At 42.7% G+C, this 13,657-nt stretch overlaps 1 protein-coding gene across 4 annotated transcripts in view; it reads right to left on the bottom strand.

Moving 5' to 3' along the window:
- Positions 1–784: 784 nt before the first annotated feature.
- ARHGAP40 (Rho GTPase activating protein 40) overlaps positions 785–13,657 on the bottom strand; it is a 29,831-nt gene continuing 16,958 nt past the window's right edge. For 2 of the 4 annotated variants that reach the window (XM_063350295.1, XM_063350298.1), the window contains exons 4-15: positions 13,072–13,168; positions 12,395–12,546; positions 11,586–11,751; positions 11,147–11,238; positions 10,946–11,023; positions 10,525–10,684; positions 9,685–9,767; positions 7,800–8,006; positions 7,395–7,535; positions 5,564–5,724; positions 4,639–4,694; positions 785–3,400 (exon numbers count right to left, since the gene is read on the bottom strand). In XM_063350295.1, the coding sequence (XP_063206365.1) occupies positions 3,294–3,400; positions 4,639–4,694; positions 5,564–5,724; positions 7,395–7,535; positions 7,800–8,006; positions 9,685–9,767; positions 10,525–10,684; positions 10,946–11,023; positions 11,147–11,238; positions 11,586–11,751; positions 12,395–12,546; positions 13,072–13,168 (1,500 nt within the window). In that variant the 3' untranslated portion in view covers positions 785–3,293. The remainder of the gene's footprint in view (positions 3,401–4,638; positions 4,695–5,563; positions 5,725–7,394; positions 7,536–7,799; positions 8,007–9,684; positions 9,768–10,524; positions 10,685–10,945; positions 11,024–11,146; positions 11,239–11,585; positions 11,752–12,394; positions 12,547–13,071; positions 13,169–13,657) is intronic. The other 2 variants (XM_063350296.1, XM_063350297.1) reach the window with 2 other exon arrangements.

The following is a 13,657-nucleotide window of genomic DNA, read 5'->3' as shown; positions in this document are numbered from 1 at the left end:
TCTGAGCAGGGGAGATAGCCGTGTAATGATCAATCAAAAAACACCCATGGGGATGGGAGAGATTAGCACTTTGATACTACTGAAGATGAATGGGTGAAATGAGTTTGATAAACTGGTGTTTTCCTCAGATAATTGCTCTGAAAGCTTTCTAAAGCTGCTTAGATCCTCCTCCCTTTCCCTTTGTTTCTGGATAGGGTAGCAAGTCCTGCTTCTCTCTCAGTAGCACTGGACAGGCGGCTGCTGTTACTGTTTTTAAACAAATAGCAGTGGATTTATGCCACGTTTCATCACTGACTATTGAACACTGAAATATTAGTCACAGTTTACCAGAGATTCAGGCTGGATTCCTATTATTCTTGGCCAACTTGGCTAGTCCTGCCAGCAAGTACGACACTGAGCATGGGACCGAGGAGGTAGGTATGGGACTTCTCATGGGACATGGCCATCTTTCCTCAAGCTCAAATCTTTAACAGCCTCTCTTCTTCCTTCAGAAGTCACTAATCCTTGGTGCTCACAAACTTCAGCCCCCTGTCAACCTTTCTCTGGGCTGTCTATACCCAACACTGACCTCCTCTTCCTCCTCCTGGATCATTCCTTCACACCAAACCCACGGGATCCTCTGAAAAGGAACTTCTGAAGCCGTAATATGGAACTCTTGCCACGCTCACTTAGACCCCAGGCACATCCTTCTTCAGGCACGAGGCAAATCCTGCTGGCATTCACGGATGCGGTGCCAGTTCCCATGCTAACTTATTCTCAGCTGCTAATGAAATTGAAGCCAAACGATTTTACTAGATTTTTATTGTTTCATTGAATAAATGAATTTTAAATACAGAATTCATAATTTGTAAAAATAGTTATTAAAAGCCAGCATTCAGAAGTAGGTTGCACATCAGTGACTGGTACAAAGATAGGAAAGAAAAATAAAAAAGCATATTCATCGTCTGGAAAGAGATGATTTGGGTTTTTTTATGTTTCCTTTCATATTTGAGAACTGATATTTGTCTCATGAGATCTCACCCCAACCTTGTTTTTCACAGCACTGATTCACATTATTTGCTGATGAAAAAGACTGCTTTGTTGACAGAAGCGATGTAGCATTTCCCCCTCATACGTATGGAAGCCAGTATGTTTAATAAAACATCCGGTATATAAGGGGTGGAAAAACTGCAGCGTGATATGATTTGCAGGGATGCAATTTAGATCGCAAAGCAACTCTGAGCGGTCACACGTTCTTCTGTCTCTCCCACCAATACCTTTGCGAATTATGTATTTCTCACAGTATGACATCTCTGGCATTTGCTCTTTGCTAAGCTCCATCACTGCAAGGAAGATTTCCAGGAGCGACGAGTGCATAGGTACCTTTGATTTTTAATGCCCAATTTTAAAGCAGCTTGATATTTCAAGAGACACAGAGCACCCAATCTCAAGGATAAGAATCAGTCCCTTTTAGGCACAGTTTAAGCCCTATAAAACTGAGGCACCTAAAGAAGTCTTGACATCGAGGTTCTGGATTAGGGTTGGGAGGTGGGGTTTCTTTTGCAAATTTCTATCAGAGCTTCTTAAAGAGACAACTATGAAGATGATCCCACCAGTCAGTGCCTCTGCATCATCTCAACCAAGAAAAGCAGACAGACTCTCTAATATATGCATCATTTCAAGACATCAGCACCATGCACACAGTATTCACAACAGGTTAGAAAGGATACGGACTATGGCTCGCCTGTTCCTCAAGGATCTTAACCACCAAGAGGATTTAACCTCGCAGACAAACCACAGAATGAAGTGCCCTTAAAATAGCAAGTAGGACTTTGAGATAATGAATAGGGATAGCTACACATCAGCCTGGGGGAAAAAAAAAAAAAAACAGAGGAGGGAAAAGTTCAGACTGCAATGGAAACAAATTCAGTCAAACAAAAGAAATAATACTGGAGATTGTCACTAGTGCAGCTAGGACTCGGCAAATGAAATACTTTGAGTATACACTTGCAGGGCAGCCCTGCTTCTGCCACATGAATAAATATCCAACAGCGTCTAAAAAGGGTATATAAAAAAAGATGTCAGGATTTTCAGAAACAGTGCATGTTCCATCCCATGTAACTGCATAGTAGGTTCCCTCACATGAGGTATTTCAGCATCACTGGAAAGGAAAACAACACTTCTGCACTCCTCTTCCACAAGCACAGTCTTGTTTGAGCTGAGGGTGTACGACGATGGCGCAGCGACGCGAGGGGCGAGCCTTCTGCTCCACCCTTGTCTTCGCAGACCACAGTGACCACACCATGTTGTGTGGGATGAAAATGTGCCGTCAAAGCGGTAAAGGCTCGATTCGGTACCCACTGTGCGACCAGATACAGGCATGGACCTCTTATTTCAGCCACTGCACATCTTGGTTGCGATTGTGTGTTTGTTTTTTTTAACCAGACATGTTCATACAGAGTCTTCCAAAAGGAAGTTTAGTTCATGTGGCCAGGTCAGATTACTAACCTCAAATTAACTTCAGAATATTTCCTTGGTTATCCATTGAGATATAGGTTGTCCAGCAAAATAAATGTATGTTTTCCCCATCATCAGTGGCAACTTGTACATTTTGCATTACTGTATGGGACAGGCATGTCTCCTTCAAACTGTACACTTGAAAGGCTGCTCTCCATCCCATACGTTTTTCCAAGGAAAGTTTTCTTGTGTTGCATATGTGTATTTAACTGTAGTCATTAAATGCTAGATGTTGGCTTCAGATCCCATCTGGCCTTTCTGGAAGCATCCTTTTTCACTTTTCAAAGAAAATAACAGCATCATGTTAGTGAAACCCAGGTTCACAACTTTTTCTGGTGATGCGCGACAGTCAATAGTAGATCTTACCAAAGGGACCTCATTAGTACCTCCACAGCATTTGACTGTCTCTCCTCCAAAACGTGGACGTGATCAGAAGAAAGCAAATCCAGAAGAAACAGATGTCTTCTACCACCTTCAAGAAGACATTTCTCCTTTTACGTTCCATCTTTGCTGCGCAGTCACTGTAGCTTTGTTTGCAGAGTTTGTTTTGGGGAGGCTATTTTGTTTACAAGTAATTATACCCCCTGCAAATTCTGCTACATAATAATGGCTGCTTGTTATCAACACCCCTGTTAGCATGTAGGCTCATGTACTCTCCCCATGGAAGTAGTAAATAAAGCTTTTTTTCCTTCAGACACAAGCATTGTCCAGTCTGTGACTATACCAGGAACATCTCCATAGCTTTTCCGTGTCTTCCAAAAACTGCCACCAAACGTTTTGTTTTGCTCATGCTTTCCTTAGAACATCCGAGGACAAGATGGGTTTTGCTTAATTATCCACTCAGCATGGGGATTGATGTGGTACAAGTCTAAGAGGTAAGTGTCTGGGTCCAGGCAATGTTCACCTACCAAAACAAGAGATTCAGAAAAAAAAAAAAAGCATTTCTTATATCTTTAGTCCTATAGTTGCTAGATGGAGTTTTTTTTCCCCCCTAAAAATTGGTATTTTTTCACATTAATTTCAATATCATAACCATTCAGAAGAGTTTCCATAAATCCGGAAATTCTAATTATTTATGTTAAAAATGAATGTATTTTCCTTAAAACTATACTAAACCCAAGCTTTGACCTTTGTGGAGAGCTACTCTAATTTTAATACCCAATAACTTTAGCACTTGAAAACCATCATGAAACACGTTAGTGGTGAAATCCAGAGACTGAATTGTCTCCAATGCTTTTCTTCTACAGATGCTGCTATGAGAAATACTAAGAGGCAGCCAAAGCACTCCAGTGACCGACAGTCTCCATAAGTAGCTGTGACAGAGCTAAGAATTCCTTTCCATTGTCGGACACCCCTAATCTGCTGCTGCAATCGTATTATTCAAGTCTCTTCTCCGTCTGATGACATTACCCTATTGACGAGTGGAAATCAGTTACTAACAAACATCAACAACTTGTTCAACTATATGGCTTGAGAAGCTTCCACCCAAGGTAGTACAGGTTTTGTCAGAGAGCTGATGAAGGCAGACAGAATTCACACCTGGAGCTGGCCATCGTTAGTCCAGATGCCATGTGCCAGCACACCATATTTAGTTAGAGCCCAGAAAAGAAGCCCACAATTAAAAGCCGATAGTGGTACAGGATGAAGTTGCCCTTTACTTAGATAAATGTAGTTTATGGTTTTAAGCCCTACACTTAATTCCAAGCACAAATCTTTATCGATGAGGGAACAGGGAATTTAACATGGTACATTTCACTGAATGGGAGGTTTGTTTGTTTTTAAGATGGACAGAGTTGTGCATGTCTCTGTCCTCCAGACTTTTGGACTCTTGAGTTTCTACCTTTCTTGACAGGCAGCTTCTGAATAAGATCCATTAGTGTTATGTATTTTTTGAAGTACAGGCTTCAACCTTCCCACATACGTGCACGATCAAGGCTTTGCAGTGGTGGCTGGAAGATACAGGAGCTTTGACAGGTACTCTTTGCTACGGGTGAGGTTAACCCACACTTGTTCACCTCTCAACTTTTGGACCCCCCTCCAAATCTCACCCTTTTGTTTTTAACTCCCTCCTAAGACAAGTTAAGCAAAAAAAAACCAACCTGGACATCAGAGTCCTTACTTTCAGTTACCACCCAGACTTACCAATATTGCCTCCCACTTCATACAGGAGCAAGCTTGTGCACTCCGTTGAGTTGTTACTGCAGAAAGAAAAACACATTGAAGTTAATAAAGCTCTGCAAAAGGCAGGTTGTGTAGTTTAGTAATATTTCCTCTCAAAAACTGCTTATAGTTCAGTAATGGTCAAGGATGCTACAAGGCCATGGTACAGCTGTTGAAAGTGACAGACAAAATTGGAAAAAAGAAAATAAGGCAGATATTCCTCACTGCCAACGAGAAGCATACCACATGCAAACATTAACTTTTCAATAGGATGACAACAGGCATAAATACCAAAGTTCACTGGCAGCTTTTCTCTAGAACTGATGGCCTGTTGAAGAGAAGCTCATGTGCAGGAAGACTTCAGCAGCTGTACTGCTTCTTAGTGAGATACCAGTTCCCAGTTGACCCACATTCAACTAACTTCCCACCTACCCTCCTTGTCTAGATATCTCCTGCCCAGGGACGCAGTCAGGAGATGCACTAACACTTACCTACTAAATACGGTCTGCAGGAATGGTGACAGAGGGAGCAGGAATTTTTTTTTTTTTTTGTATTATTTCAGCAATTGACTGCTGGGCCATAGGAGAGAATTTCAGGGTCAATGTTATTCCACTTTCCCTTCCCTCCAGCAAGGCTGCTAAAATTCACATGCCGTCCAGCAAACCCGAGGGGACTACCTGACCTCCCGACAGCCTGAGCACAGGGACAGCACCACTCAGCTGAACTAATGTTTGCTTGCCCCATCCAACACACGGTTTCCAAAGCTGAGAGTAGAGGAGCAGAGAACAGTCTTCTAACAGCTCACTGCGCCACCGCATCAGCTCTGCCAGAAGACAGAAACCAGCAACTAGACCACCTGGTTGGTTTTTGTTTTTTTTTTTTTTAAAGCAGAGAAAAAGCCATTTACCACTTGAGGAGGTTGACAGTGTTGACAATATTCCAACCATTCTGGCACAGGTTCTTCTGAAACTGCCTCAAGACATCAGCAACCCTGGTTGCATTGTTCAAATGCACCTCTAGCGAATCCTTCAGGAGAAGCGAGGCATGGACTTTCACAATCTTGGAAGGCTGAACAAGGCAGGTAGAGAGGAAAAAAGACGAAAGTGCTTAAAGAACAACTTTCTTATGAGCTAAAAAATCCAGTTTCAAAATAGATTGGAGAGTGTGAAGAATTAAACCTATCCAGCCAGCTGTTCAGAGAATTTAGGTTTGTTTCTTATCCCACATATACTACAGACAGGAAGCTTAAAGAAGCATCAAGGTGACCATTATAAACAAATCATCTGTGCTCCGGTGCTGTGGCTGGGGAGAACAGCACCGCTCTCCATCAGCGTGCGTTGGTGCTCTCTACTGTTCAAATACAGCACTGGCACTATAAGAACAAACTGATGAAACTAGGATTTGTCACAATAAATTTTGACAAACTGTTTTGCACAAGTCTGATAGACTTCTCCTGAATTCATTTAAACTACCGAAAAAGGAGTTTAGACAGCTGAATTGCAGACCACTGAATTTCAGAAAGGTAGTTTCAAAATAGGAAGCGCAGAGTTCAAGTGCTATTTTCTCAAGATTGTTTTCATCAGCTCTTTCCCGAAGTAACCTCCCAGAACTTTTGTGGAGAACACTGAACTGTTCTAATGGGGTCTGATTTGCAGCAAGTTAATTTGCAATCCTGAACCTTCTGCAAAGACAGCGCTGAGCACCGAGACCATTAGGAAGTAGTATTAGCACTGTCCTAAGCATCGGGTCGTCTGTTTGACTGCCTACACGGTAGTTGCCCTCTCTGAAATGCGGCACCTTCAAGTGACATACAGCCTTAACCAGCCAAATTTTAGGCAGACAGAGCCCAACTGGTATAGAAAGGGGGATGTACTGACTTGTGAGAACACAACCTTTTCTTCAGGTATGCAGATTTAAGCTTTCAGCGCATTATTCCTACCTGCAGACTCCACCTAGCTTGTGTCCTTAGAGCATCCCAGTTGCACCACCAGTGCTATGCAACACTTAACATCCAGGACTGCATGATGTGACCCAGCTGCCACAGACCTACACTTATTCAACTAACAGTGGCAACCAAAAAAAGGCAGAATGGTTCCAAGGATCTTTTCCCAACTTCAATACACAAATAGATCTGATAGTAACATCTGTTTAAAAAAGTCTCCGTCTGCACCGACACAAGGAGGAGGAGAGACATTTCATTTATCAGGGAAGTTAATTTTCTTCTTTTAAGTGGCAAGAACCTTGTCCTCAAACGTCCCAATACAGATCAGCAGCATCATGGAGCAAAAAAGAGATACAAAAACGTAGTCTTACACTACAGTAATAGCCTCCATTTTTGCTTTAAGTACACAAAAATAAGTCTGCCTTTATCACATCAGACACATCTCTATAAACACATGGGGCACCTACAGACATGTGAATTCTGCTCTTCACATAAGGTAGAGACCAGCATTTCTGCTTCTGGTCTCTTCCCCCTTCTCCTGCAACAAGGCAGCATCTTAACCAAGTGTTTTGTAGCCTGAAATTTTAGTGCACTTGCTGCTGCGATCAGTGTTTGCCACAACCTGGCCAAAAGGGTCTGGGAAGCTGTTTCTCATGCATCTGCAGATTTTTCTCCCTCTTGCTCTGTAAGGAGCATCACTCCTTACAGTTTTTCCAAGTTCTCACAAAAGCATGCACAATGAGAAAGTATTTGCCACTGTTATGAAAGGGCCTAGTTTTTCCACGCCCTAACTCACCTCTGTCTGGTTCTTTTCCACTTTGTCTTTATCAGCATGAATCTTACGCAACAAATTTTTAATTCGCTTGTCACAGAACTGGTACCTTTTGCTATTGCTCTCATTCAGCTTTCTCACTTGAGCTACCAGAAAAGAGGAAACCTGAGAAAGGAAGAAAGAAGATGGGAATTAAATCAAGCAGAGATAAGGACGCCTTTTAAGAACCTAAACATCACTTTATGAAGCTCCTTGAATAGACAAAACACCCATATACCTTGAAAACAGGTAGTCTTGGAACTCAGCCAGAGGTTTTGCCTACAGACGTTTAACTCCCCTGAAATTTCCAAGGCTATCCCTTCCCCTATTCCAGTTCTAGGCAGACCAAGACGCTGCCCCACCATACTGCAAGACACCGGTGCAACTTACTGTCCAGAGCAAATCCTGGTAATGGATCATCATCCGCACGACATCAGCTGCCCCCTCTGCCAGCTGTTTCTCCTTTCCTTCAGGGATCTTGTTTGGCAGCCCCTTGTGCATGAAGAGGTTTGGGGCCATGACCGTGGAAACGTTCCAGAGGTTCATTTTGTTGTTGTTCTCCCTGGCAACCACTTTGCTGAGAAATTCAAGTAGAGCCTAAACAGAGACAAAGAGATTCTGTACAAGAGGGACATAGAAGCGCTGGAGCGTGTCCAGAGGAGAGCTACCAGGCTGGTGAGGGCTCTGGAGACCAGGTGATATGAGGAGAGGCTGAGGGAGCTGGGCACGTTCAGCTTGGAGAAGAGGAGGCTGAGGGGAGACCTCATTGCCCTCTACAACTCCCTGAAAGGAGGTTGCAGAGAGGTGGGGGTCGGCCTCTTCTCCCAGGTGAATAATGACAGGACCAGAGGAAATGGTCTGAAGTTGCGGCAGGGGAGGTTTAGATTAGATATTAGGAAGAATTACTTTACTGAAAGAGTGGTCAGGCACTGGAACAGCCTGTCCAGGGAGGTGGTTGAGTCACCATCCCATCCCTAGAGGTACTTAAGAAACGTGCAGATTTGGCACTTCAGGGCATGCTCTAGTGGCAGAGATTGTAGGGGTTTTTTTTGTGTGTGTATGGTTGGACTCGATGGTCTCAAAGGTCCTTTCCAACCACGAAGATTCTATGATTTGATGATAAGACATACATTACTAATAGTCCTCAAGAAACTACTGTGGCAATTGCTGGAGACATCATTTAATTAGCATTTTTTTCTTGATATCCACGAGCAAATCCTGTTTCTCCAGTCAGGAAGTTCAGCAATAAGTTTCAATACTAAAATAGCAACAAATAAGCATACCAAGCAGAGACACATTTCGTCCAGCATTCACAAATCAGGAGAGAGTCTGTGTGGGAAGTGGATGAGCTCTTACTCCTTCGCAGGTGGCAATTTACAAAGTCTGGTCGTAAAAGTTACAGAATCCAAAAGTGACACCTCTCCTTCTCCCAGTATCCCCTCAAAGCTATTCCCAGATGGGGAAAAATAAACCCTTTTGGATGATCTCTTCTGCCTCACACCTCCACCAAAGCTGTGACACATGACAGATCATCTCTGACTGGATTATGTATTCCTGCACTCTCAATAGAGTTTGCAGGGTGCTAAGTCAGCCTTGCCTTTATTACCTGGAAGCTGAACTAGTCAGGAGAAAAAAAAAAAAGAGCTACAGCAACAACCTCCACAGTTATTATAAAGCACAGAGAGGCAGAGGTTGTGCACTGCCTGGAAAGCTGATCCCATCGGCGTTTATTCTTTCAAAAAGTAGTAGGTGAAAGGACTTTAAATGCCTTCTGATCAGAAAAGGGTAGGAAGTTATAAGTTTAGTAGCTTTTTAAATATTTATTTTAAATAGAAACTATCCTTCATAGATGATGACAATACCACAAACCATGAATCAAAAGACTGAATTTCTTTCCCTTTATCTTAGCGTGTCCATAGACAACGTAAGATGTAGACATCTTCCACTCCATAGTGAATTGCTTTAACACTCCAAAGAGGAAGAGCACATTTCTAAACGGGATGTTCCAAGACCACATGGCTTCCTACTGCTCTGAAGTTTGTACCCAAAAGGCAGGCTGTGCCTACAGCTTACGTTCCCTGCACAGCCTTGAGGTCTGCTGTGAACTTGAGGTTTGCAGCCTTGCCTGCTCCTCCCATCATGGGTTTCCATTTGCAAGTCAGTGAAATACAACCAAACAGCATGATGTATGATATTTACAAAGGCTGATAGAGTCCCTGAATAAAAACCTGGAATGAGATAGTGTTTTTCCAGTTAAATACAGACTGGTAGTTACCTTTAGGGTGTTTCTGTTGGGCTCCGGGAGAATAAGGATCAGGAGGTTTAGAGCTTGCAATCTTTGCTTCAGGTCTGGAATATCTAGAGAGGGAGAGTGACAACAGGACAAAGGATTCAGGCTCCTGACACTGTTCTTTTTGACCATATGAATCCCCCAAGGAATAAGGCAATTGTTTATTGTTGTGTTTGTTATCTAGGATTTGAGATCTTGTTTTACAGAAGTAAATCAAGCTCATACAGCCCTTATGAAGTGAACTACCTATGTTTTAGAACACTGGCTGATTTGTTTCAGCGTCTACAGTTTACCAGCGAGCCTGAGGCCCTTGAAGGGCATCAAAACACCCCATTATTCCCCATCTCTTGAACAAAAAAAAGCCGTGCACTTAAACAGCTTAACACATTCAAGACATCTATTGAGGCACAAACCTCAAAAGAAGGCACTTGCAGAACATTGCATTACCCGCAAACAAGGCAAGACTGGGCACCCTGGCCAGTTGCCACAGCTCAGCCTGCAGGTCATTATTTATCAAGTTGTCCTCATTCATGGTAGCAACCCTGCAGCCTCAAATGACACAATATGATTCAAGACTCCAGGATGGTGTTCCTACACAAAGATGTGTGCAACCAAGCACCAGGGACTACAACTCTCAGGCTGACACGTAGCAGTACATATAGCACCCAGCACACGGAGTTTGGCTATAGTTCCTATCGTGCTCTGTATTCCCAGGGAATATACAGGCTCCCAACACACCTGAGGGGAGAGCCCAAGACCAGCAGAGCTTTGTCAGAATAGCACAAACCAGCAAACTGATGCTAAACAGCCAAAGCAGGGACTCACTTTGCACAGCAGCAAAAGCAGGGAGGTACTCTGCTGTCAGCAGCGGGGCTGGCAGCTCTCTTATGAATCTTTTCAGTAGCCCAGATACATCATTCTGGTGGACTTCATCCCAGCGGAAAAGGCCAGTATAGAAGTCCCTTTCTAGCTTCTGTTCCAGACTCTACAAAGAAGATGAAAGTTATTTCATGCTTTAATAAGCAAACACAAGGGAAATTCTGTAGCTGAGCACTAGGAGGCCAACCCATCAAGTCAAAAGAGCGCAGAGACCCTCACAGTAGACACTCCCAGATTTCCCAGTAATAGGCGTTTTGAGTTGTACTAGGAAGGGAGATGAGACAATTCAGGTTATTTAGATATTTGCTTCGGCAACATGCTCTCTGATCACCTCCGATACTTTCAAACACTACTAAAGAGATCATACCTTGATTCTGGTCTGGGACCCAGAAACTCTCAAAATGCCCTCTGTTTCAAGTCCTCTCTTTTCCAAGCAGGACAGCAGCTATTAAAAGGGTAAAAAAAAAGAAAGCTCTTAGGCATAGAGGATGAGAAGTCAGCCCTTCCTCATCACAGACTTCCTGAGTCTGAGGATCAGAGGTGGGAATGAAACCAGAAGAGAACTTACTGCCTGGAGTAACAGGGGGACCTTGGTGTTAGGGAGAAGTTTTTGGTCATTTTCCAACAGGGTGTTGAGTGGAACTCCGAAGAGTCTTTTCTCTACAAAAGAAACAGAACATTATAAATCTATCTCCGCTAATACAGATGTCAGGGATATATCCACCACTGCAGACTAAGAGGGTACATTTTATAAGTGTAGATATTGGAGAAAGAGAGAGGAACACTCAGCAGAACAAGTGCATTTGATAGCCAGAGATAAACATGCTGCTAAGTCTTGATGTTATGATCCACTGACTTCTGGGAGAAATACTGACAAAGGAAAAACACACCTGTCACAAGGTCTCTTATCAAAGACCTTCTCTGTCCTAACATTTTAAACACAAACCTATGAGAAGATCAAAGTGAAAAATGCACTCAAAAAATAATCAAGAAGAAACACAGCTAACCTGCTGTTTTCAGTTTTGCTGCCTTGTTTCTCTTCAGCTCGAAGCCCAGAACATCACAGAGAGCTGTTAGTTCAATAAGGGCCAGTGTGGGGATCTTCTTCATGTCCTGAGCAGATAGATCTCCAATCCTAGTCACTCCTAGTCTACCCTTGGGGATCCTAAATTTCTAAGGGGAAAAACATACACACAAGGTTCAGCACAAGCATCATTCCCAATCCCACTGGTATCAAGTTTTGCTGCATTTTTATCATTCCTTACCATAGCCAGGCATCTATTCATTCTCTTGTTCTCAACACCAGACAAATGCCCCAAGCTACTCCTACTTCTACTCAACCACAGCTGAATAAATATTTTCCCTTTTCAGCATTGCTCTCTAACTGTATTGGAGATACCAATTTATCTAAATTAAAGACAGTCTGATGCCCACCCTAATCTACTTGAACTTTGGAAGCAGTCCAGTACATTTGCGGGGTAGAAAACTGTTAAAATACGAGTAAGAAAGACCAGTTATTCTCCTCTTTTCAGTGGAAGTGACCCAGACTCATATCAAAGTAGCTAGTTTCACACACAAGTACAAGTTCTTTTGGCCCTCCACTATACAAGTTATCTTTGCCCAACACCACCAGGCATTTTGGGCATTACCTGCCCAAAAATATCTACCTAATATAGACCTGTTCCAACACTATGCCTAGAGGACATTTCTAAGAGCTGATCATACAGTTGAATCAAGTACCTTGTACCCATCTCGACAAGAGCAGGGGTACAATAAGCTAATATGTTCTAACAGGAAAAGATCCTTCAGTGCTTACAGTTAGGGCGTTTCCATCCTTCAACCTCCTAGATTCAGACAGGAATGAACCCTTGAGCAGGACAGCTGCTTGCTCCGAGTAGGCAACATCCATGTTGAACACCTCCTCTTTTCCAGGATTTCGAACTGTGCAGGAGTAATCCTGGGTTTCTGCTACAGAGGAGAAAACATCTGGAATTTCAGGAAGCCAAAAGGGTGAAGCTTAGAACACAAGTGTGCTAAAAGAGCAGTTTGAGACATATTTGGGCACCACCACTTTTTAATAACAAACTATATTAACATTTGAAAAGAGCGTTGTCATAGCACAGTCCTGAGACTGGTAGGTTAAGATTAGCTTAAAGTCATAACATTATAGCTACAATCACCAGATCACCCGTAAGACATCAGCATGCCCATGAATTATAGGACATACCTATGGGTAACTTCTCTTCACACAATTCCATATGGTGTTTGTGGGATCTCACCATATGATCTCTGCTAGTGTGATTTTTGTTTGCGTCTTTCAATTGCTTTCTTGAGAGCTACAGGAATTGTTGCTCAAACCGGTAACTAACAACACTAGAGCCTGGAAAAGTTTACTAAATCCACAACTGTGGATAACCACGTATTTAAAAAAAACAAAACCAAAAAGCCACAAACAAGTCCAATGTTTCAGAGCACCTTCCACTCCTACTCTACCTTTAAAAACTTCCTTCTTACAGTTCTGTACATTTGAAGTCCGTAGATTGTGCCACAACTGATCTGGGCTGGACTCCTCTTTCTCTGCTGCTGTCTCCTGAAAAATAAACCAGAACATGTTTACCTACACAAAACAGATGTTATTATAAGACAACACAATTTTGGCAGAAAACACACACCTGACATTGTCTGCTAGTCTAAGAAAACACTGCTCAAGCACAGGGCTACAAGACTGCTCTAATATTAAGAATCATGATTAGAGGATTTGTCAGGCAGATGGAAAACAGATGACTATTTCATAGACAGTATTTATGATAAATTTGCACATCCTTAAGCCAGTTCTTCATTTCACACAATCATTAGCCAATCTCCCCCTTTTAGTTCATGCATCGAGGGGCTAACAAACAGCGGACCAACCAAGCTGCACAGGATGTACCCATTGCCTGTGATCACAAGATCTTTCACAGGAAAGAACACACTAAGTTGACATCAGCGCCTAAAAGCTTCCCTTCATGGGCTTCACAGGAACCTACCTCTTCCCGTATAGGGAGAGAAGTTAATCTCTAAAAGCATGAGGAGGCACATG

This window comes from Chroicocephalus ridibundus, chromosome 12 (assembly GCF_963924245.1).
Source record: "Chroicocephalus ridibundus chromosome 12, bChrRid1.1, whole genome shotgun sequence".
NCBI lineage: Eukaryota > Metazoa > Chordata > Aves > Charadriiformes > Laridae > Chroicocephalus > Chroicocephalus ridibundus.
The sequence above is the reverse complement of the archived record's forward strand: the minus strand, read 5'-3'. Positions and strand labels throughout refer to the sequence as shown.